The sequence below is a fragment of the Eptesicus fuscus genome, chromosome 20 (genome assembly GCF_027574615.1).
Source record: "Eptesicus fuscus isolate TK198812 chromosome 20, DD_ASM_mEF_20220401, whole genome shotgun sequence".
Lineage (NCBI taxonomy): Eukaryota > Metazoa > Chordata > Mammalia > Chiroptera > Vespertilionidae > Eptesicus > Eptesicus fuscus.
In genome coordinates this window covers 28,469,177-28,490,954 of record NC_072492.1, presented here as the reverse complement: position 1 = coordinate 28,490,954, position 21,778 = coordinate 28,469,177, and the positions used below count along the sequence as shown (strand labels likewise).

The 21,778-nt window shown below is 46.4% G+C and overlaps 1 protein-coding gene across 1 annotated transcript in view; it reads left to right on the top strand.

Annotated features, from left to right (window-relative positions):
• Window positions 1–14,000, top strand: part of AATF (apoptosis antagonizing transcription factor) — an 87,026-nt gene extending 73,026 nt beyond the window's left edge. Inside the window, exon 12 of the mRNA XM_008149510.3 lies at window positions 13,657–14,000. Coding sequence (XP_008147732.2) covers window positions 13,657–13,720 — 64 coding nt within the window. The 3' untranslated portion in view covers window positions 13,721–14,000. The remainder of the gene's footprint in view (window positions 1–13,656) is intronic.
• The last annotated feature ends 7,778 nt before the right edge of the window (window positions 14,001–21,778 follow it).

Genomic DNA, 21,778 nt, shown 5'->3' with positions numbered 1-21,778 from the left:
AAATTCTCAATAGGAATAGCAAGAATTTCCATGCCTCTTATATTCTCCCCCCAAATAAAAAACACTTTTCCCACTCCTTTTATAAAGCTACTGGCATTTAAAAAAGGAACCCAGAGAGGATGCTTTAATGATAACTACTAAGCACCAAATACATTATCGTTCTACATCTGGAGTTTTATAGAAAAGAAATGCACAAATGTGATCCAGCCTTGTAAAGTGCTTTGTCAATATCACTGCCACACTGTTCCTGAGGGTTTGTTCAGGCGATTTATCTTTGGTTTGCCACTTTTGTGTGTGGGTCTGTATCCTAAATGTTGGGGATATTCTACCACTCTACTGAACATGTTCTTTTCCCCCTCCTTGGTAACCCAGAGGTTACTTAGACCATTTGTGATTCCCCTGTTGCTAACTTTATCCCTTTATGTAATAGAAATAGGCACTGAATCATGGGGTAGTTTGCACAGCATTTGAAAACACAACAGCTAATAACCCCAGAAATATTCTCCACAGAGTACTTTTCGTTGTTTAAAAACTTGCAAGCAAGAACATTTAGGATACAGATGTTTTCTCTGAAGCTTTTTATCTCCTAGAAAGACACAGGTTGTTCTGACAGGTGAAACAAGTCCAGGCGAATATGCAACATTGATCTAATCGGTGTGAACGAGAGCAATATTTTCTCTGGTGCTGCCTTCCACAGTGTCATTAAAGGCTCCCATCACTCTTTTATTAGAGGTTCCCTCTCTTCCTTATCAGATTACAGAATGAACATAACTCATGGCAGTGATTTGATCTTTATGCTCATAAAGAGGATTACAGCTTTGCATTAACTCGGATTGACACAGTTTATAATTCCCGTGTTGATGCTCTGGAGGGTGGCGGCACATGTTTGAGCCCCCAGCAGTGGTGAGGGGAAGGGACCCCATACATCATCATTAAAGAGGGCGTCCAGCACAGAAATAGGAGGCACGGACCTTTCTCCTCATAACATCAGAAAGGACAAAGAAAATATTCTCAAGTTCAAGCTCGTAGCTTGGGCCAGAGTTCTAAACCTGGGTTGAAAAGAAAACACGGCTATTGTTTCCTCTATTTTTCCTGATTGCTGCTTGTTCAGTCTTACACAATTCTAGAGAATTTGCATTCTCAGATGGAAGCCGTGGTTCCAAACAGGATGTAGAGTGATAAAAGTCCATCTTCTAGAAAGAAATTGTAAATGCCGAACAGATCCATCTTTCCTCAAAACGGGGCTTCTTGACGGTAGTTTTCATTCCTGCAGTCACATGCCCATCACTTCTTCAGAGGATTATGAATCCTTTTTATTTCCCAAGGAGTATTTCACATTCTTTAAAGTAAGTGTAAATGTTTCTCCTAAGGACTTATTGTTTTTAAGTTTTTGTATTTTATTATTTTATTCTACTTAAAATATGATATCATATAGATATTATATTGTGGGTAGGCAGGAGCCACATATCTTTTCTGTTAGTTTAGATTGGGCATTTATACACCTTAATACATTTCCCACAATGATCACTGAGCCAGCATTAGATTGCTAAGATACGTAGACCATTTCTGTTTTTAAGTGCCTTCATCCTTCACTCTGATTTATCCACCCTAAGTCTGCCACCCTATTTCTGATGGGCAATGACATGACATTGAATAATATCATATTCCACTTATTAAGCATTTACTGTATGCCAGACACTGCACTAAGCCCTTCACGTACAATTTGATCAAATACTTATAAGAAACCACTAAAATGTTTGACATTATTTGCATTTTATGATAAAAATACTGAGGCATAGAGCAAATAAGTAACTTTCCTAAGTTAAACAGCAAGTAAGTAGTGGATCTGGTATCATTTATGTACCTAGGACCGTGGTCGGCAAACTGCGGCTCGCGAGCCACATGCGGCTCTTTGGCCCCTTGAGTGTGGCTCTTCCACAAAATACCACGGCCTGGGCGAGTCTATTTTGAAGAAGTGGCGTTAGAAGAAGTTTAAGTTTAAAAAATTTGGCTCTCAAAAGAAATTTCAATCGTTGTACTGTTGATATTTGGCTCTGTTGACTAATGAGTTTGCCGACCACTGCCCTAGGAGTATGGCTCCGAACCCTTATGCTGTGTCTAGAAAATCAGCAAGCTTATAGACATATTTGGGAATGATGCACCAAGGGGACACTGCTTCTTCCCATCCCTGGTACACAGACACAGAACCTCTCTCAACTAAAAACTTGTTTGGGAAAAAGAAACAAAACAAAGAACTTGTTTGGATTAAAATGATTTTTCCTTTTCCTTTTTTAATAGAGATGCTTTCTATATAGGAAGTTTTTGCCTATGAAGTCATTCACATTTTAGTGTGAATCCCTGAATTTCCAGACCTGCTCTTACCATCATACCATTCTTCTGATTACAAAGACCCTAACCCTTGAAATTAGCTCTGACACCTGATCCAGTATATTCAGTCAGTTTGCTCTTATTGTTCTACCTCTCCCATACTTAGGCACATATTACCTATTTTTCTTAGAAACAATATATTTTCCCCCTACAATAAACACAATATATGCTTATGGATTTTTATTTTTACTTTCCACAGACTGTTGCACTAACAGCTTCTTGACCACCAGCCTGATCTAACCAGTTCTATGTATCATTGCCACATTAGACTTTCCTAAACATCACTTAAAGCAAGTTAGTAGTCTTCATTGTCGTAGAATAAAGGACATAGTCTTGAACCTGCCACTCAAGGCCTGCAGTGAAATGTCTCCTTGCTATCTTCCTCTCTTCATCACCTGTTTCGGTTGCATGCCCTTTGTGCAATCCCAGGACGCTCTCCATACTCCTCCCACTTGTGTCTCTTAATTCTGCTCACTTAACCTGGAGCACCCCCTAACCCCATTCCACTCAGTCTCTCCTGTTGCCATGTTCAAGTGCTTGACCAACACCAGTCTTTCCAGGGAGGCTTTTAGGATTCCCTACCCCCCACTGGGAGGGGGGTGCTCTTTCTTCCTTGAACCCCTATTTTTAAAAAGTATATATTTTTATTTCAGAGAGGAAGGGAAAGGGAGAGAGATAGAGAAAGAGACATCAATAATGAGAGAGACTCATTAATCAGCTGTCTCCTGCAGGCCCCACACTGGAGATCAAGTGCACAACCTGGGCATGTGCCCTGACTGGGAATTGAACCGTGATCTCCTGGTTCATAGGTTGAAGCTCAACCACTGAGACATGCTGGCCGGGCTGAAAAGTCTTTTGATGTTTTCAGCTTATAAGGCTATTTACAATGTGTTGGTAAGATTATTTTTGCAAACAGTCCTATAAGATGGATGAACACCGGCTTCTTGCCATTTGTTGAAATTTCTGCAAATCACCTAGCTCCTGTGATACACTCCCTCTGCTCCCTCCCTCAGCACTTTGTGCATGATCACATGTACGTATATAGCATTCACCACCAGGGCGCGCCTTAATCACCTGCGGGCTGTCTTCACGCTGGAATATTGCACTGCTTGAGGGCCAGCTCCACGAGGTCTTCACTCATGCCACCTCGGAAAAGCCTCGAAAACGAGTCCAGATTTGGGACTCCACATTCCCAACCCTTTACCTAGAGAGTTTTTGAGGTCATGTTTACTTAGCATGAACCCTGGGAAAAGATCTTTCATGAACACCCTTGTATTTCCCTCACTAAGAGTGTACACTATAAACTTTATATTATACCATAGGGTTTCTCCTGCCCATCTTGGCTCTGATGTCTGTACTGGGTTTGGTTTATGGTGGTCCTCCTCCAAACTGTTGGTTACTATGGAAACATGGTGAACACAGACCGGCCTCTGTGATGAACAATTAAAGCTTTAGGTCTGGTTTTTGGACTGCTTTCAGGATGTGTTTAGTTTAAGAAGAAAACACCTCTGGAATGGATTCTCTCTGTGCATTAACAAGTCTTAATAGTCCCTGGTTACCTTTTGTTATTTTTAGTGTTGGTATTAAGTGTCAAACCAAAACAAGGATATTTAGATAAAGGACATTGCCTCTTTGTACTTTGAGTTCAAGGTGCTGGGAACATTTGTAACAGAAGCTATTATAACTAACCTGGAAATGAGGTCTTGAATGAGCCATAACCACACCTTGTATTCTACCCATTGTCTCCCTCTGGGCAACAGAACACTTTATAAACATGAACTCTTTTACCCTCTGGGCATCTCCACTTAAAAGTAAATAAGACTGAAGGCACTTTCTTCTCCAATATAAATGAGGAAACATCAGCCCAGAGAGGGAAATTACTTGATCAGAGGCAGGGGAGGTGTCTGGCCCAGGGTGTTTGGAGTCCCAGCAGTGGAGCTGGACAGCGTGGTGGCCACTGACACCCAGGAGACCCCGCTCCGTGGTGCTGCTCGCCTGGCTCCCCTTTCAGCTTCGCAGAGGCTGGTGGGGGTTGGGCCTTTTGTCTCATGTGGAATGTGAAACGCTGCAAAGACGAGCAATTGTTCTTCAGTGCTTTGTGCTCCTTTATAAGAAAGAAGGAATCAATACACATTTTCTCCTACATGCACTTGGCAGCATTCTGCCTCCTCGCCCACCTCTCATCCTGCAGGGGAGGCACAGCTCTGCAGCAACGTAGACTCGCCAGCTTTCAGGGGCAGAAATGCAAACTGTTCATTTTGCACTGAGCAGTCAGGCTTTTAAAAGCCAGTCACATAACCGCCGAGGTCATCCAATTGCTGACTTCAGTGATGAGTTGGTGAAGTGGGGGGAGAAGGGTTGGGATGGCCAAATCCTGGGAAAGTTTACCTAGCAGGTGTCTGGGACAAATTTCCCTTTTCCCAAATTGTTCTCTGATTTACACAGGAGAGGGGGATGTTCTTTGAAGAGTACTGTTAAAAACCACAGAGATTGACAGATGAAGGGCATCAATTTGCATTTTATCAATTAATATAAATTGTCTAAACAAGAGCCTATCTCTGGGTGTATTGTATTTTTTAATAAAAAAATGTGGTATTGATACCTGTAACTCTGTTTATAGCTTCCTGTCATTAAGCATTTAATTGTAAGATGTGAATAACAAATAATTTGCTGCCATTATGAACAGAAACTGTAGTTTAGGTGAGAGGCTAGCCTTGCAGGGCCAGGGGGCAGGATTCAGTGTCTAGGTGAGGAGGCAGAGCTCTGGCTCTGGGCCTCCTCCTCCACTCACAGATGTTAGAGCTGAGAGTGTGGGTGAGACTCCAGGGGAGGGTGTCAGGAGAGAAGGGAGAAGAGAACCTAGGAGAAGGTTAAAAAAAGACAGAGAAGGAGGAGACCAGGAGAACCCAGGACCCCTGCACCTTAGGGAGGAGAAGGTGGGACATCGGCTGGTGAGCAGTTAGAAGTGCTCACTGTGAAGGGTCATGGCATTGCAGTCACTGCCTGTGGGCGTTTGCTGGGTACTTGCTCCTTTTATGTTTGAATCGGTGCTGGGTTTTTTAGTAAAATAACTTATTACCAGAAGTAATAGAAGGCCTTTCTGGAACCCTGTGGGTTGACAGTAAATATCCTCACTAATTTCCATGTATTTTGATCCTCTAAAAGTAGAAGTTACACTGAGCTGAGAGATGCCTCCTCCCCCTCCGCCCCAGGCCCTGCCTTGCCGGGCAACAGCCTTGATAGGGATACAAATGTAACTCCAGTGTCAGTCTCACCTCCATGAGGCAGAGGAAGTGATTCACGTCCAAGCAGTGAAGCATATCTCCCCACCCCCTACCCCCCACCCCCCGCGTCGCTTTTAGCAGGAGCTGTTAGAGGGGCTGCTGTTTGAACAAGGAGCTTCATCTTCCTGAAGCCAGCAGTCACAAAACCGTAAACACAACACCGGCCAACTCTATTGCCAGGATCGCAGCGGCTTGACGTTAATATTAAACATCTCCAGCAAGACAGAGAGCTCTGCAGCTCAGCCACAGAATAAAAATAAATAAAGTAAAGAGAAAACCCTGCTAAAAGCAGTGAGATGATTTGTCGTCTTTCCTTTGCGAGGCCATTTGTCTTCTCTCGCATCAGATCTGTTATAAAACAGTCAAACTGTGAAAGTGGAAATCATCCCAGGAATGTGGAATATTAATGTACGGGGAAGGAGGGATGTCCCCTTTGTCTAAAGAGCACCCCCCCTCACTCCCCACCTCACCCCCAGGTTTTTGCATATCGGATACCAAGGCTAACTATTTTTCTTTAGAAGAATTTGAGAGTCTTGAAGCTATTGGTAGGGATGATGGAAGTTTCAAGTATTTCTCTTCCTTTGTTCAGTGGAGTGAATTTGTGAAGTGACTTGGAAATCAGGAGGGAGCATAAGTGAGGAGAAAACCTTACCAATTTACCTCTCCTTCCACTCCTCACCTTCTTCTCCTCTTCCCTCTCCTTCTTTTCCCCAGCCTTTCAGTTCCTTTGTTTGGGGCCTGAACCTGCTTCTTTGAACATTTATAAATCTTCGGTCTGTCTGATCTTTAGGAGACAGGCCAGAGGCCACATGTCACCATTGGTAATTTAAAGCTGTGGGGCTAAAAGCATTTGCAGAGGTTTGAAGGACCTAGTTCTGACCCGACCAAAAGAGAGAATTGGAACAGACCTTCTAGAGTCTCCGTCAAGCGCTGGGAGGATGGCAGTGACAGCAGACACACTAGGTAATTTATGGGCGCAGTTTACTGGGAATCTCGCTGGTTGCCTGGTCCGATCAGAAGTGCGTTGTGTGCTGCCACCTTGTGGCAGATTCGGGAAGTCGCGGTTTGGCTGTTTTGGAGCTTCAGCCAGTGTCTGGAGATTTGCCTTGTATCTGGATTTAGATAATTAGTGACAGACAGTGTTCTCTGAGTCACTGCTACTTTGCTAGCTTGATCCTGTTAAGAAATAAGCCCTAGGTAAGAAAAGGTTGCTTTCTTTTCTTTTCCCCTCATTTCTTTGTTTCTTTGTGTGTGTTTTTTGGTATTAAATGTTATGAGATTTCAAAGAAAGAAGCCTGTGCTCCACCTTTTGTTGCTGGGCTAGGTTGGGAGGAGAGAGGGAGAGCTAGGAGCGGACCTTTCCGCTGCACTAGGATTCTAAGTTGTCTACGCTCACAGTGTGTGCATGTCATTCTGACTAGATGACACTACCTTCGCTGTAAGAGCTCTGTCTTCTCTTCTCTTGGACCGCCTTCCTAACAGCCCAGTCTTCTTGAGAGACAGATTCCAGTGTGTCCTGCTTCCATTCCTGCGACTGCACAGCTTTACCCTCTGCCATGCGCTCCCAAGGAGCACTGGGCAGTTGCTTGCCGCTTGGGTCTATGCATTTCCCTCTTTAGGTCAGAGAAACATTTCTCAAACACCTCCCTCTCACCTGTAGAGTAACTGACACAGGAGAATGGGTCTGGTCAGAGGAAGCAGAGGAAGGAAAGATTAAGTGAAAGATTTTGTCAGGTGGTTGGGGTGTCAGGGTTGGGAGTATCCCTTCATTTGGTGGCATTAGCACATGCCCATGGTAATTGGCCAGTATCTTTTCTGTTGATGTTTGCAATGCTGGGCATATTGGTGAGCAGATCAGAAGAGAGTGGAAGCTCTGTGAAGGCAGGAGGAGGGTGTGCTGAGAACACAGGAGGCCGCAGAGCCCTGCTCTGAGCTAAGTAGGCTGTCCCAGGTGTGTCGGGACTGGCACAGAGGGTATGGGGGCCTTGCCGCCCGTTCTTTGGCAAACTGGAGAGCTGAGAGGAGTTTGGTTAGGATAGCCAGAGAACTCCAACTTTGTCATAGCAGGAATGGAGTGAACTCTTTCTTTTTACCTAGAAAAGAACAGATTTAGTTAGGGGAAGACATCAAAAGTTGAAACGCTGCCACAAGGAAGAGCAGTCAGCTTTGTTCCTCTCCTGGCTCTGGAGGGACAGGGCCTGGTCACCAAACGGCCGAATCGGGGTCAGCATAAGGTAGAATGCTCATGTGTCTCTCTGCATGGTATGGTTTGTCCTGGACAGACTTGCTGGCTAGCTCACCTTCCCAACTCAGCACTGCCATCCACAGTCCTGGATCAGAGAAACGGGCACTCGTCACACCTCTGCAATCCTCCAGAAGTCTTACAAAGTCAAACAGGCATCCAGATGTGATTTATGAATTTATTATATCTTTGTGTTATTCTCTGAGGTCAGAGACCATGCACATCTGATGCACATTTATAAGCTTCCACAGCATTAATAAGTAACTGTTTTCAAAACACAACATGTATAAAAAGGCACACATTGTAACATCACCAGTAATTTTTAAGAGCACATCTGCCATCAGCAACCGCGCCAGTCATGTGTTTGTGTTCCTCCTGCCTCAGGAGGACCCAGATTGTGTCGGGATTCCTCTCGACGTGAGCAGGGCTGGGATTGGAGCCCTTCGTCTCCCTCTCCCTTTGTGTTTCCTCATCCTTTGATTCTGGAATGTATGTCCAAGGGATGATGTTAAGCAGGAACAAACGCGGCACCACTTTTGTGTGCACACAGGGTCCTGAGTGTGCAGAGCGGGGAGGATTAGGAAGGAGGGGGGCACCAGGATGCATTCTGGGATGTGTCTTGTACATGTAGGGAGACTACCTTCTCACCCCATTGAAGTAACAAATGAACAATTTCAAAATAATAAGGGCACATTATGTGTATAATTCTAAGCAGGAAAGCGGTGACATCGTCTTCTCCGGCACATTGGGAAGACTGTTTAGAACTCCTGCGTGTAATACTTGCGCGGAGAATATGAGGTACTTTTGGGAGTTGTACAGCTCTCTTTAGGGAACAGTGGCATTGCTGCTTTCCCTCCGCTGTCCACCTGCCTTTGGCCACAGGGATGGACGGGTGCAGCTCGGGGACATCTTGGAGGTGTGGGGGTTTCTGGCCAGCGTCGGGAGTGTAGCATTCTGGGGTACAGCGGTCCATTTCCCTCAGAATCCCAGATGCTGCAAGCTACTGACCTAGCATATCCAAGCCCCACACAGATCCTCTGCAGGTTCAGTATGCTGTACACTGTTTGCCCAGGTAACAGCGTGGAAGACGCTGGTCCGTGTTGCAGTCGGTGAGGAGGGACCGTGGGGCTGAAGGGAACATTGGGCGCACACGTACGGGGCTGCATTATTCCACACGTACACCACCGTCATTCAGGACAGTTTCAACATCACCTGCACTAAAGTGGTCGCATTTCACAGCCAAATAGACTGTGTGTACTTTAAATCTCTTCAGGAGAGTCACATATAAATAAGCTGAATCCCAACACACACACACACTCACACTCACACTCACACTGTCTTTATGGAAAATGGCTGCTAATCCATGATCATTTTTCCCCCCAGAAAGAGGTTTTATGATAATATAGTAAAAATATTAAATTAGAAAATGCCTTACTAAGGGTTATAAAACCTTACTACACTAGAGATAGGTAATTATCCCCTCTACAGCCTAAATGACAGTTTAAAAGAAATAAAAATGTTAGTGCTCATTACTTGCTTTTGTAGGTTGCAATAAAGGGTAAGTTAAATTTTAATTCAAGGAAGAGCCCCTGCTATCGACCTTCTACCTCAGGTCCAAGTCCTGTTAATTACTCTGTAGGTTATTCTCCTGCATGAGACCAACATTAATACATTTTCTACAGTGGACATTCCCACTGGCCATTGAGGCCAAGACTGTGGGGGAAGGGGTTACAAAGGGGGAAGGCATTTCAGCTCAGTGATTCAATTGATTCTTAATGTGGGAGAGAGCAGGAATTATGTATTTTAAAAACAAACAACATCATGCATAGCCTTAAGGGAACCTCCAGTATTAAACTACAGTTGCCCAGAGAATCAGGTGAAGTTGAGGTTAACCTGAGGATTGATAGCTGAGATTGTGGCTAAATCCTGGTCAGTGGGGATGCTGCAGGGGACATATCCTTGCAGCAGAAGGCAGCCCGGCCCTTGGTCACATGGTGACTTTTTGGAACCTACTTTTATTTTTAGCTTTGTTTTCCTTGGGATGGGGCAGGGGGTATGGACACGTCCTGTTTCTTTTCAGATGCTTATACCTTTCCCTACGCAGTAGCAGCAGACTAGCACCTGTCTGAGTTTGGGGGCAGAGCTCAGTGCACCCACACGTCAGTCTTCGTCCTTGGGTGTGCAGAGACTTCCCCAGAGAAAGTAGACACAGAGTGTCCAGCGATCGAGATGTGTACTCGGGCCTGGCCCAGCTGTCCTCTGCCCACCTGGCTCCAGCCCACCTCAAGCCCCGCCTTGCTCTGACCTGAGACGTTGCCTTGCAGTGGGCACCACACAAAAGGGGCAGCTCGGACTATAGGTGCAGGGATTGAGAATGGCAGTGACTAAGAGCTAGGTAACAAGTCCCTTCAGGGCCTTTATTTTTAACAAAACTGCAGGAGAAGTTGATTGAGTTGTCAGCTGGTAGACCATTAAAACAGACTTTTGGTGGCAGTTCACTATATGATTTTGGGGGGGGGGGGGCATATAATTCAGAAAGAATTAAAATAAATAAGTGATGTTGCTCTAACAAAATCCTCCCATTAACAAGCCTACTTGTTAATGTGACAGGGTCTCTCAGTACTTAGATAAATCTCAGTCATGGAGACATGAACGGAGGGGAAGCCTCTTCTGTCATCAAGAGATGCATTTCCACTAATGTTTTACTCATTTATGTACATTAAGTTTCTACCAAAAGTATGATACACTTTTTTATATTGTATATATGAATATATCCTAATAATAATGGTAATGATAACACAATCCAAAAATAAATTTTAAAAATTAATTAGAACCTTACAGTTGCAAGAAATTAGGATATTTTTATTTCAACTTTTTAAATTTCAAAAAATGTTTCAATTTACATATTTATTTTTGTGGCCAAGAAATATGATAGGGTGATCAATAAAAGACTTTCAAGCATAAAACAATTATATTAGGACCAAAATCTCTAGGGAAAAGTCAAATGGAAATATACATTTAAAAAGAAAAATGCTGTAACATTTCCAAGTTAAAGAGTTTGTTTATGTGTTATTTAAATGAGTGGTGATGGGTAGCAAATCAATATGGCATATAGATTCCATTGGGTGTATTACAAAAGAGATGTGAGTTTTATTTTAAAAATTTGTGTTCACAGTATTCTGATAATTGTATCCTTTGTGATTATTAAATTTATAGAAAACATTTATATGTAAACTTGAAAATGTAGGAGGGGTTTTGTCAAACTCTGTTGGGGTGTAGAAAAGCTGTTGGACCAGGGCCCGAGGCCCCACCCTTACTGGTCGGGGTCTAAGGTGGGAGGCCCAGCCATGTGTAGCCTGTGCAAGGGTACAGGGAAAAGGAGGGGCTGGATCTTCATCTGGTGGTGCTCCTGGACCTGGGGGGGGAAATGCAGAGGGGACGAGGAGGAGGGAGCAGAGAAGTCGGGTAGGAGCTGTCACATATTCCTGGTCAGAGATGGAGAGGCCTGAAATGGTGGAGCCTGTAGCTTGAGATGCTTTGAAGGCACAAACGGTCCCTGATTGGTGGGTGAGGAAGACCTGGCGTTGTCATTCCTTGGGGAGTTTTAGATTGGAATAACCCCTTGCTCACATTCTCCCTCTCCGTAAAAAGATCTTAAGAGCCCAGAGCACTCTACTTTCCAAGTTGCTTTGCCATGAACAGCCTCGCCTGTGTCAGCTTTGCCCACCTGAGTGTGAACCAATGTTCGATCAAAACATGGGTTTCAGCAGTGCATTCTCTGCCGGCCTCTCCAACCCTGCTGGGATGGTAACTGCTGCCCCAGCCCAGGTGCTTCTCTGTTGCCGTGGCGCTGAGTGGAAGCATTTGCTGGTGGTCATGATGGGTCGGATGTGGCAGGCTCGGGCGAGATGGGGAGGGTACTATTGCGAAGGTTGAATAGCATGTGCCTCTGCATTTCCCTCTCGTCCGATGCTGCAGCCTTAAACTCACACTTTCCTGTTTGTCATGGAGGCTCTTCCTTCCGTGCCACTTGATTTTTTGTGAAATGGCAAGAGAGACACGTACTTACTGGCAGACAGGCAGGCCATCCATCGCGTGATGAGGGCAGCTTGGGCAGCGTCTTGCTGTCGCTTCTGCGATGGAGCTGGTGATTTGGAAGCAACTGGAAGTGAGGCTGCTGCCTCAAATTTGCATTTAGCATGAAGCTGCCTTCCACTTCCTAGGCTGGTGTCTGGGGCTGGCTAGGGGAGGCAGAAACAAAAGAGCTGATGGAGCTCAGAGTGAACCTGCCTCCTTTGTCTGGAGGCCTGGGCTGGTCCAGTGTTCAGGGTGAGGGTAGCAGCAAATTCTTGCCCCGATTTCCTGCACTGGGATTGGAGAGCACCTGTTCTCTGGCCTGACTTTCCAGGTCTGCCCTGGTAGTGCTCAAAACCATAAGGTTAGTTGACATTCTCAGCTTCTGTGGTTTCTTCTTAAAGATTTTTTTTCTTTTTTTTTAAAAAAAAAGCTATTTTTATTGCTGGATTTTCTAATTACAGACCTCTATTCCTACCACAACTGTAGTGGGATAACTTAAAAAACGGACAAATAAGTTTTTATGTTAAAATCTTGCTGAACCAAGAAAGCTGTTTGAAGGATGCTGGTTTTGTGGGGGGTTTTGTTTGTTTGCTTTAGTTTGAAGGTCAGATTTGCTGATGATGACTCTCAGATAATAAAAGCACTTTTAAAAGCCTGTTTTCTTAACAAGAAGAACAGGCTACATTTGGGGTTAGATCTTGAAAGTATAGAACAGAGCAGGTACAGCTTCCTTCTGGGGCTGTTTACTCCCTGGCCGGGAGCCTTAGCCGGTGCCAACCCATGCCCCTTCCCTGAGAGTTAGTGGCCGTGTATCACTTGCCTCCATTCGTCATGTCCTCCACAGGCCACCTCTAGTGGATTTGACCTGTGTGGACCTTCGTGGTTCCTCTCTCTCTGCCCACAGGGGAAAGTGTTCTGGAGTTTCTGCCATAAAGATAGGAGAGGGCCTTGTCTTTTTGAGACTTTCCAGGCCTTGACACATGAATGGCCGAATAGTTGTGTGTATGTTGTATTTGAAACAAACAGAGGTTAAACATCGTTTACTTTATTTCCAAGGACTCAGGACCTTGGCATGTTGTGGCTCTCATAACGTCAAACCCCAATTTTAGAAATAATAAATTAGGCATTGGAATTATTTATTAGATTGAGAACAGGGAAAGGGGGCAGGGGAGTGGAAAGCACCTTGGTCCTACTGAATGGCTGCACATGTGACAGTAATTGGAATCTTGTTGCTGGGTCATTTTCATTGTTTTTCAAGTACTGCCAAGTCGAAGAAAATGTATGAAAACTAAATTATATCCCTACATCCCATGTCTGATTGAATCCTCCTCATCGTGTGGCAGTCTCATACATCCTATTAAAATATTCAATCTTGTTTTCTTACTTGAAGAGCCTGTCTGTAAAGGGCAAACTTACAGAAAACTCATTCCCTGGAGACGGGGTATGCAGCCACACTGGACCGTTTACATATCTCACTATTCGATTGGCTTCTAGTTTCTCCCTCTCTTTGTATTTGTGAATAAGAGCTGTGGGGTGCATTTTTAATTATATGGCTGTGGTTTCAATTGAACAAACGGATTGGGGTATTTCCCAGCTTCTTAGTTCTTTTTTTAACCTTGGAAAGTTAACCATTGTGTTAACTAATTTGTTTTGTTTGTCTTCTAGGACAGAGTTATATCGATCTCTTTTTGGCCAACTCAACCCTCCTGATGGAGGCCACAGGGATTGACAGCGCCCAGCTCTCTTGCTGCAAGGCCTTGAGGATGGCCTCCAACCCGGCGGCGCCTTGGCCAGGTTGGCTGCTCATCCAGCCCCAAGTGGAGGAACCCGCTGGCCTATGGGGTTGAGTGAGTCAGGGACTTCCTGGGAAGGTGTGCTGTTCAGAACATATGCCCAACAAAGTCCCAGGACGCCTGGAATCACCTGTCTTTGTCTCTGGCACTTCCGTGTGCAAAGCACCCTTCCCCCATGTCCTTGAGCCACCACAAATAAAGAGCGTTGTTACTGGCCATGTGGTTTCTTGAGCAGCACAGAGTGAGGTCTGATTTAGAGCTCTAGCAAGTCAGTGCCTCTTCCCACATAGAGCTTCACAGAAGGAATCATTTGGGGGATGCTGCTTTCTGGGTGGACAATGTTTAGCAATCGATTGTGGCTCTGAGGAGCAGGGAACTCCCAAAACCTCTAAGTTACGCCCTGGAGACTTTGTCACTTGGGAGTATTTGCCGATTTGTTGCTGAATACAAATCTCTGACTTGTTCTTCCTTTTCCACCCATAAAGATTCTGCCAGCGTCCTTTTCCATTCTCACCATTCCTAAATCACTTTATTGAGATCTGCTCTGGTGTAAATCTAGCAGGAGGAAATGATTCACTTGTTTTTCATCCAGAGGTCACAAGCTGGAAATTAAATCCCCATAAGGGGGATTTATTGGCCTGCTGTGGTCAATATGCAATGAAGATTATCTTGCATAAGTAATGTGTGCCGACCAGCGGACAACACTGACCATCTCCTCCGTGCCTTGCCCAAATCTTTATTTAAAGCTACGGAATTAGAGGAGAAATGTTACATCCAGGCAACTGAGTGCAGTTGTCATCAATAACTAGTCATTGTTTTTAAAGTCGGATTTTCATGTGGTTTTAAAATGTCAAAACCAAGTGACAGATTTCTGTGTCCCTGAACCCCACGTATCATGGGCTTGGCGTCTGGGGCCTGTGTGCCCAAAGGCTGGCAGCCCCAGTGCAGTGGGTCCTGAGTGTAGTTCCCTTCCATTTCTGTGAGCACAGTGTCTGCTGAGCTCAGGATGGGGCACGTGGTGGGAGGAGGGTTTTTCCGTCTCACATTAATTGGACCCTGGAACGTGGTGATTTGTTTTTCTTGTCTCAGTAGTTACCTCTTGGGCTTGACTATCAGGGAAATGTTTAATTTTCAGTGTGTCTCCAGTTACCCAGGAGATCAATCAGCAGAAATAGGAGAGTTCCCCCACAACTACTCTCTTTAGCCTGAGGATTCACGTGGGAACAGCCAGGAAGTGTCCTCATATTGGACTTCAGTGAGCTTCATGCTATAACCCACGTTTCCTAAAAAGATAGAACCTTCGTCATCATCACTCTTTATTTGGTGAAGAAAAAGATTTAAACAGGTACTTCAAAATATTTGGAGTCCAACCTGTTTAATTAAAATGAATTAAAAACAGGAGAAATGAGAAAGAGCAGACAGCATTTTCAGTAAAGGGAGGCTTGCATTTTAAAATTCAGAAGACCACCCTCCTTCCAGCCAAGAATAAATTGGAAACTATTTTAATTGACACGGATACTGCAATTCAACTGTTACTAGAAAGACAGATTAGTTGATCTATTTGCATTTTAATAAAACTAATACTTTACATTTTGGTAGCTAATGCTGATTTTTAAATGAGTTGAGAACTGTTATCAGGAGTTTCAATCCAGAGCCCTTTCTCAGTGTTGACTGAAGCATTCCTCCCTTTTGTGTGGAGTTTGCTTATTTTCTTTTTGCCCAGCTGACTACTTCACGCACGACACTCAGAAACCACAGACCTTGAAGTCCTCCCAGTACAGGGAGGTGGCAAGCTGGCCACAGTGGACATAGGCAGTGCCCAGGTTCGTAATCGAGAGTAGGCCTCTCCCTTCAGGATAGAGAAGAGAAGGCTGGTTGCTTGTCCTCATTGATTTTATGTTAAAAATTAATTACAGAAGCCTGGCCATTGTGGCTCGGTGGTTGACTGTGGACCTATGAACCAGGAGGTTCTGGTTTTATTCCCACCCAGTCAGGGCACATATCTGGGTTGTGGGCTCAATCCCCAGTGTGAGCCGTGCAGTTGGCAGCCGATCAATGATTCTCACTGATGTTTCTCTCCCTCTCCCTTCCTCTCTGAAATCAATAAAAATATATTTAAAAAATAATTATAGAGAAGTAGAAGGAACAAATAAAAATAAGACTGGGCTATAATCCACTCCTCAGACACACCCACTTCTCGTTACTGACACTTAGTGCCTCACAGCCTCTTCCCTGTGCAGGTGCCATCGCACCAGGGAACCCGTCTCCCCTGAGCAGTGGGGGTGGGAGACTTGGTTTTTACTTTTGGACAGTTCAAAATGTTGTACTTACCCTTTAAAAACAATAAAAACAAAACCACGCAGCCATGCACCATCTCCCCCTCCACCTAACACACACACCACCAATTGAGAACCAGTGGTACACAGTATATTCTGCATTTTAATATTAAGAATACAGTAAAAGATTACTTTCACATTTTTGCAGATAGCACAAGTATTTTCATTGCTAACTAGTAATTCCATTTGGGTTATGTATCATCAGTGCTTAACCAAATCCCCTGTTGTTGAGCATCTAAATTATTTGCTGTTATGAATAATATTACAGGGAAATATTTGAGCAAAAAGCTTGTTTATTGTCTTTTAAAATTATTTTACTTGGCATATACATTTAGGAGTAAAGGGAACCAAGTGAAAGAATCTGAGTATTTTGAAGGCTCTTGGAACACATCACAGGGGCTTGTTCACATCTCACTTGCTTTAGGCGGGGCTGAGAGGCAGAGTGGAGATTGGCCCTGGAGTCTGATCCTGGGTTTATTTCTTACTCCCCAGGGAACCCTTCAAATCAGCAGCATCCTCTGGGAGGATTAAAGAGCTCCTGCCTGTAATGTGCTTTGGATGCTCCCATGAAAGATGGTGGATAAATAAAAAGCGACACCATCTCCCCTGCCCCCTCCCCCCATCTTTTTTTCTGGCTGCTAGATCCCCTCTCCCCTCTGGCTCTCATGCTCCTGGGGATCTTTCAGGTGGGTGTCCTTGCCTTGTGTGGGTGTGCCTTCCTGCAGCTGCTCTGTACTGTTTTGGGTGTGTAGCCATTCTCTCTAGAGTCACATCCAAAACCGATTATTGAACATCGTAGGGAAACCCTGGAAGCCAGCAGGGCACCAGGGCAGGCCACCTCCTGCCCGACCAGCAACAGACTCTGCATCCGTCTCCAGTTGAGAAAAGTAGGTTCTTCGTGGACGTTGAGTTTCCTGGTCTCCATGTGCATTGCTAAGACCTCTCCGAGATGACTGCCTCTTCACCGCTTCATCCCAGAGGAGCCGAGTCTGAGGGCTCGGAATGAATCCACATGTGACATTCGTCATAAACCGTGGGACTATTATTTCCCAGTACATAGCAGTCACTCCCTGTGTGGAGTGTGTTGATACCAAGATCCTTGTCTGCCTGGGCTAGATTCACAAACAAGGCAGCCACATGCCTCAGCAAAACTACAGACCGTAGAGGTAGAGGGTGTCCTGGAGGAGCCCGAGGCTGCGGGTGCCGAGGTGCGGGGGTTCCCTGCCAGGCGGCTGCCCTGCTGCTGACACCCTGGTGGTCACCCTGTGCACGTGCATTTAACAAAGACCGGTACAAGCAGCAAGCCTTGTCTAAAGCGAATGAACCTTATTTTCTGCACTTGAGTTTGTTTTTACTTTTTAAATGTATGTATGTGTCTGTGTATTGGGGGCAGCTGTGCTGAATAAATTGAGCTTGCCTTAGTCATTCTTTTTTTCAATGTTACCTACCTTATTTTCTTTCCATCTTTTTTTACTTTCTCTGTCTTCATAACACTTCAAAGGTAATTGCCAGTAATTTGGTAAGTTCATTAACTAATTCTTCTTAAGTGCAGGGGATCCATATTGCCCAGCTGCTGTGCATGCATCCATTCCTCCCACCACTCGTTGATGAGTCATTACCTGCCCTGGTCTGCAGAGGAGAGGGATGGCGAAGCTGCAGTGAGTCTGCCTGATCTAACTTTTGTTTTTCTTGTTTATCTATAGATTTCCTTTACCCTGCCTTTCTTGCCCAGGGTGTGGGGTCTGCCAATAAGGGTCATTGCCCCGGCAGCATTTATATTCCTGAGAGGTCTGTTTGGTTTATTCCCCTGGTTGAGGGTTCTCAGTTCATTTGTTGAGGTCAGGAACACTGAATTCCCAGAAAAGAAACTTTAAAAGAAGGTTAAAAAAAAAACAAAAAAGCAATCCCACATCATTGATAAGGTAGCAAAAGAATATAAGGTCCCCAATAGACAATGACAGTAACATAAAGATTCCTGCCCGCCCTTCTCCCACCCCATCTTCCCCTTTATGACTCAATTGGAAATGAGCTCAGTCAGCTGCCCATCAAGTCACATGGGGCTGGCTGCTTCCTCCTCTCTGGTCTGCCCTCCCCAAGGTAGGTAGGGACTGTACTTATTTAGGGGGCATGTTACCCAATTTCAATAGAGACTTGGGGGGAGGGGCAGATAGCTGGTTTTGGAACGGGCATATGTGATGTTTTGAATCCAGGACAGACAGATATGAATGAAAGATGTAGTGGGAAGAAAGCTGGACTATAAATAAAAATTGCTAGGATGTGACCTTGAGGAAGTCTTTTGACCTTTGGCCTCAGGGTCCTCACTGTACATAGTATGAGGGCCAACTAAGTTGGCTTCTGAGGACCTTCCTAATCTAAAGCTGCAGCTTCTAAGTGAAGGCAGCATGGTAGATTTGGTTTTAGCACAGGTGCCAGAATGTTTTTTCACATCCATTCAGATATTGATTGATCTCCTACTGTGTGCCAGGCCCTGGTGGAGGCTTAGCAAAGGACTATATTGGCAGGTCACACAGTCTCGGGGACGGGGGAGGCATCTGTTCTCTTCTGTAGAGTTCTGCATTCTCTAGTTTGGATCTGATCGAACCCATTGCACCCAGTAGAGGTGCCTCTATTAATCCTGCTGGTTTTCCTTGAAGCCCAGGCTCTGAATCCTTTCTGGGCTTGGGATCAATTTCCCAAGGTGAGAGGTCAGCCTGGCCAGGTGCTCCTGGGCTCCACAGTTGGCCTCTGCGGGCCCAGCCTCCGGGACTGCCAGGTGCATCCATATGCAGGTGTGGCTGACACGCAGCGGGAAGCAGTCAGCCTGCTGCTCTGTGTGTCCGCCTCTCCCTCTCGGTGAGAGGGCAGCTCTGAACGGGAGGGCCTCTGTCATCTCGAGGCCCGCTGCCTCCCGCTCTCCCATGGGTCCCTGGGAACCCAGGGGAAGCCTCCCACGCTGGGAGTGTCCAGAGCGTCTAGGCCAGAGCTGCCCAACAGAGCTTCCTGGGGTGCTGGGACTAGACTCCTATCACTGTGCCATCACCCCGTCATACCTTGCGTCTTTGGAGCTTTGCAACGTGGCTGGTGGCCTCGGTATTGGATAGCTCAGGCCTATTTCCAAACCTTTTTCAAGTAAAATTAAACGCCAAAATAAAAATGAGGAAAATAATCAACAGACGGGACGTGGAGAGCTCCAGCTTGGCCCAGGGCTGAGGGCACAGCGTCTTCACACTCCAGGTCTGTGTCCAGGCCCCGGGGGAGCCCCGCCCTAGGCTGGAGAGGTGGCTGGGCGTGGGACCTGGGGAGCAGGAGGGTGTGAGGATCCAGTGTTTCCTGCCTGGGTCTCGCTCCTGCGGGATCAGGCTGGGAACTGACTTCCTGGTGCCATAAAATGATTTCCCAGTTTGACTCCTGTGTCCTTTAAAGTTGTAGCACACTGCGCTGGATTTTAAGAGCTAAATGTAAGGCTAATACGGAACACTTTAAGCGTGATTAACTCCGGGCTTATATTGTTAGAGGAGATAAGCAGGAAGGAGCAGGTGCTTTTGAATTTACTTATCAGCCTTTCAGCAGGCTCCTGGGCCAATCGCCCCCACCTGGGCGCTGTGATGTCCTGGGGGATCTTGGGAAAGGAGGCTGCCCCACGCCCTGGGGCCTCCATTTCATCCGCTGACCTCGCCAGTGAGGCCAGGCTTTTGTTCCCGGCCCGGGTGCGCCCAGGTGTGTGCGGGCGGCAGGGGGCCCCCCACCGACGGGCGCCTCAAGCCTTCCGCGGGGAGCCCAGCGGAGAGTTAGCGTTTTAAGGTCACATCCTGATCTCGGCGAAGGAGGGTAAGAGGGGACGAACGTGAGCCCTAGTTCTCAGTTCTATAATTAAGCCGAGATTTCCCTTCCTAGAGGAACAAAAAGAGGCCAAGGACAGACTAATTGAAACCTCAAAACTGCTTCCCCCCGAGTGGCCCGAGCAGGGGGCTGGGGCCGAGAGCCACCGCTGGCTGGGGAAGGGGTCCTGGCCCCGCACTGTCCACCGAGGGCGGGAGGAGGGGGGAGTCTGTTAGGCCTGGGCGCCGCCCCTCGGTTTTCTTTTAAAACAAGCCTTTGCTGCTCCCCGCCCAAACAGGGAGGCCCACGCGGGAGCTGGCCGGCTGACACCCCCTGGGCTCCGTCACTGCCCCCCCGGTCGGCCCGCCCGCCCCGCAGCCCCGCCAACTGCCCCGCGCAGCCCAGACGGCCTGTCTCCAGGGCCGCTAGAAGGCCCGCCTCTACGAGGACGTCAGCCAGGCTCTTCCGAAGTCGCTCCTTACCAGGTAAGTGATGGTAAATAGCGATGCTTTATTCATTGCAGATATGGTTGCCAATCAGAACCCGGGCGTGTGCGCTCTGTACCTGTTCCTACGCTCGCTTCCCTCTCCCCACCCCCAGAAGAGAATTTCAGCTCTAAGACAAACAACTTCATTTACAAGTGTGTCTCTAATTAGCTGCAGAATTAGGAAAGCTGAGTTTTCCCCCATAGATCGGCTGAACCCTCGAGGGAGACTGGTGGAATAGAGAGAATCGCATTTCCAATTATTTTGTTGAATTGCTAATTTAGTTATTGTGCCTGGTGTAATTGTGATGGGTATTGGGTGTGCAATTCAATTTGTTTTAAATATTTGTGGGAAGGCTGATCAGTAATGGAGCTGACCTATTTTGTGGCCCAAATTGAAGGGGGGAAAAAGGCTAAAACACAACAGCCACAAAGATATAGTTTGTTTCCATTTTTATTTTGATCTCTCTCATCCCTCTTAAGACCACGGATGCAACAAAAGGATTAAATTAAAAGATGACAGCACTTTGATCTTCTCCCTTTGAAAGCTTAACTGTCCTTGGTAGTTTAATATGCAGATATGTTAGGGCACAGCTGTAGACGCATTGCTGGAGTCCAGCAGCTCCCGCCTCGGAGATTGCAATTCTCTGCGCGCCTCCAGGTGGTTTGGGAGTTTGACTTGAGAACAGGCACACCTCAGAGGGACTGCGGGTTTGGTTCCAGACCACCACAATGAAGTGAGTGTTGCAATCAAGTGAGTCAAAATCTTTTTGCTGGTGGAGGGTCTTATCTTCTTGGTTCATAAACAAAATGCAACACCTGTGAAGCGCAATAAAACGAGGCGAGCCTGTGGTGCATAAAGTAGTGGACGGGGTTCCTGCAACGAATACTGGGAAGGCATTTGAGCTGCTGGGCCAAGCCTGGGGCCTGGAAAGGAAGACACCTCCCCCTAGGTAGACCGCTTGCAGGGTCCGTGACCTGGAGACCCATCAGTGGTGTTGGCACAGTCCTTGCCCCAGGTAGGCCCTGCTGCTGCCTGGTTGAGCCTGGGCACTTGTGAGGAGGGTGAGGTGTGAGGTGTGAGGAGGGTGAGGTTCCCTCCTGCTGGTGGTGACTCCAGGTGAGCTCCTGAGGGCGGAGCTGGAACTTCTCTCTTCAGGGCCTCCCCATCTTCCCACCCTTCTACCAGGGTCTGGACTGAGGGAGGGTCTGTGTCTAATATAGTCTACCTGCCTGTTGGGTGCTGATCCCTTCTGGGCCTGGAGCAGGGCTGTGGCTTGTAGGGAAGGGCAGCAGATAGGGCTCTGCTGGGACATGAGGCCACAAACAGGACAGGACTCCAAAGCAGGAGCTCT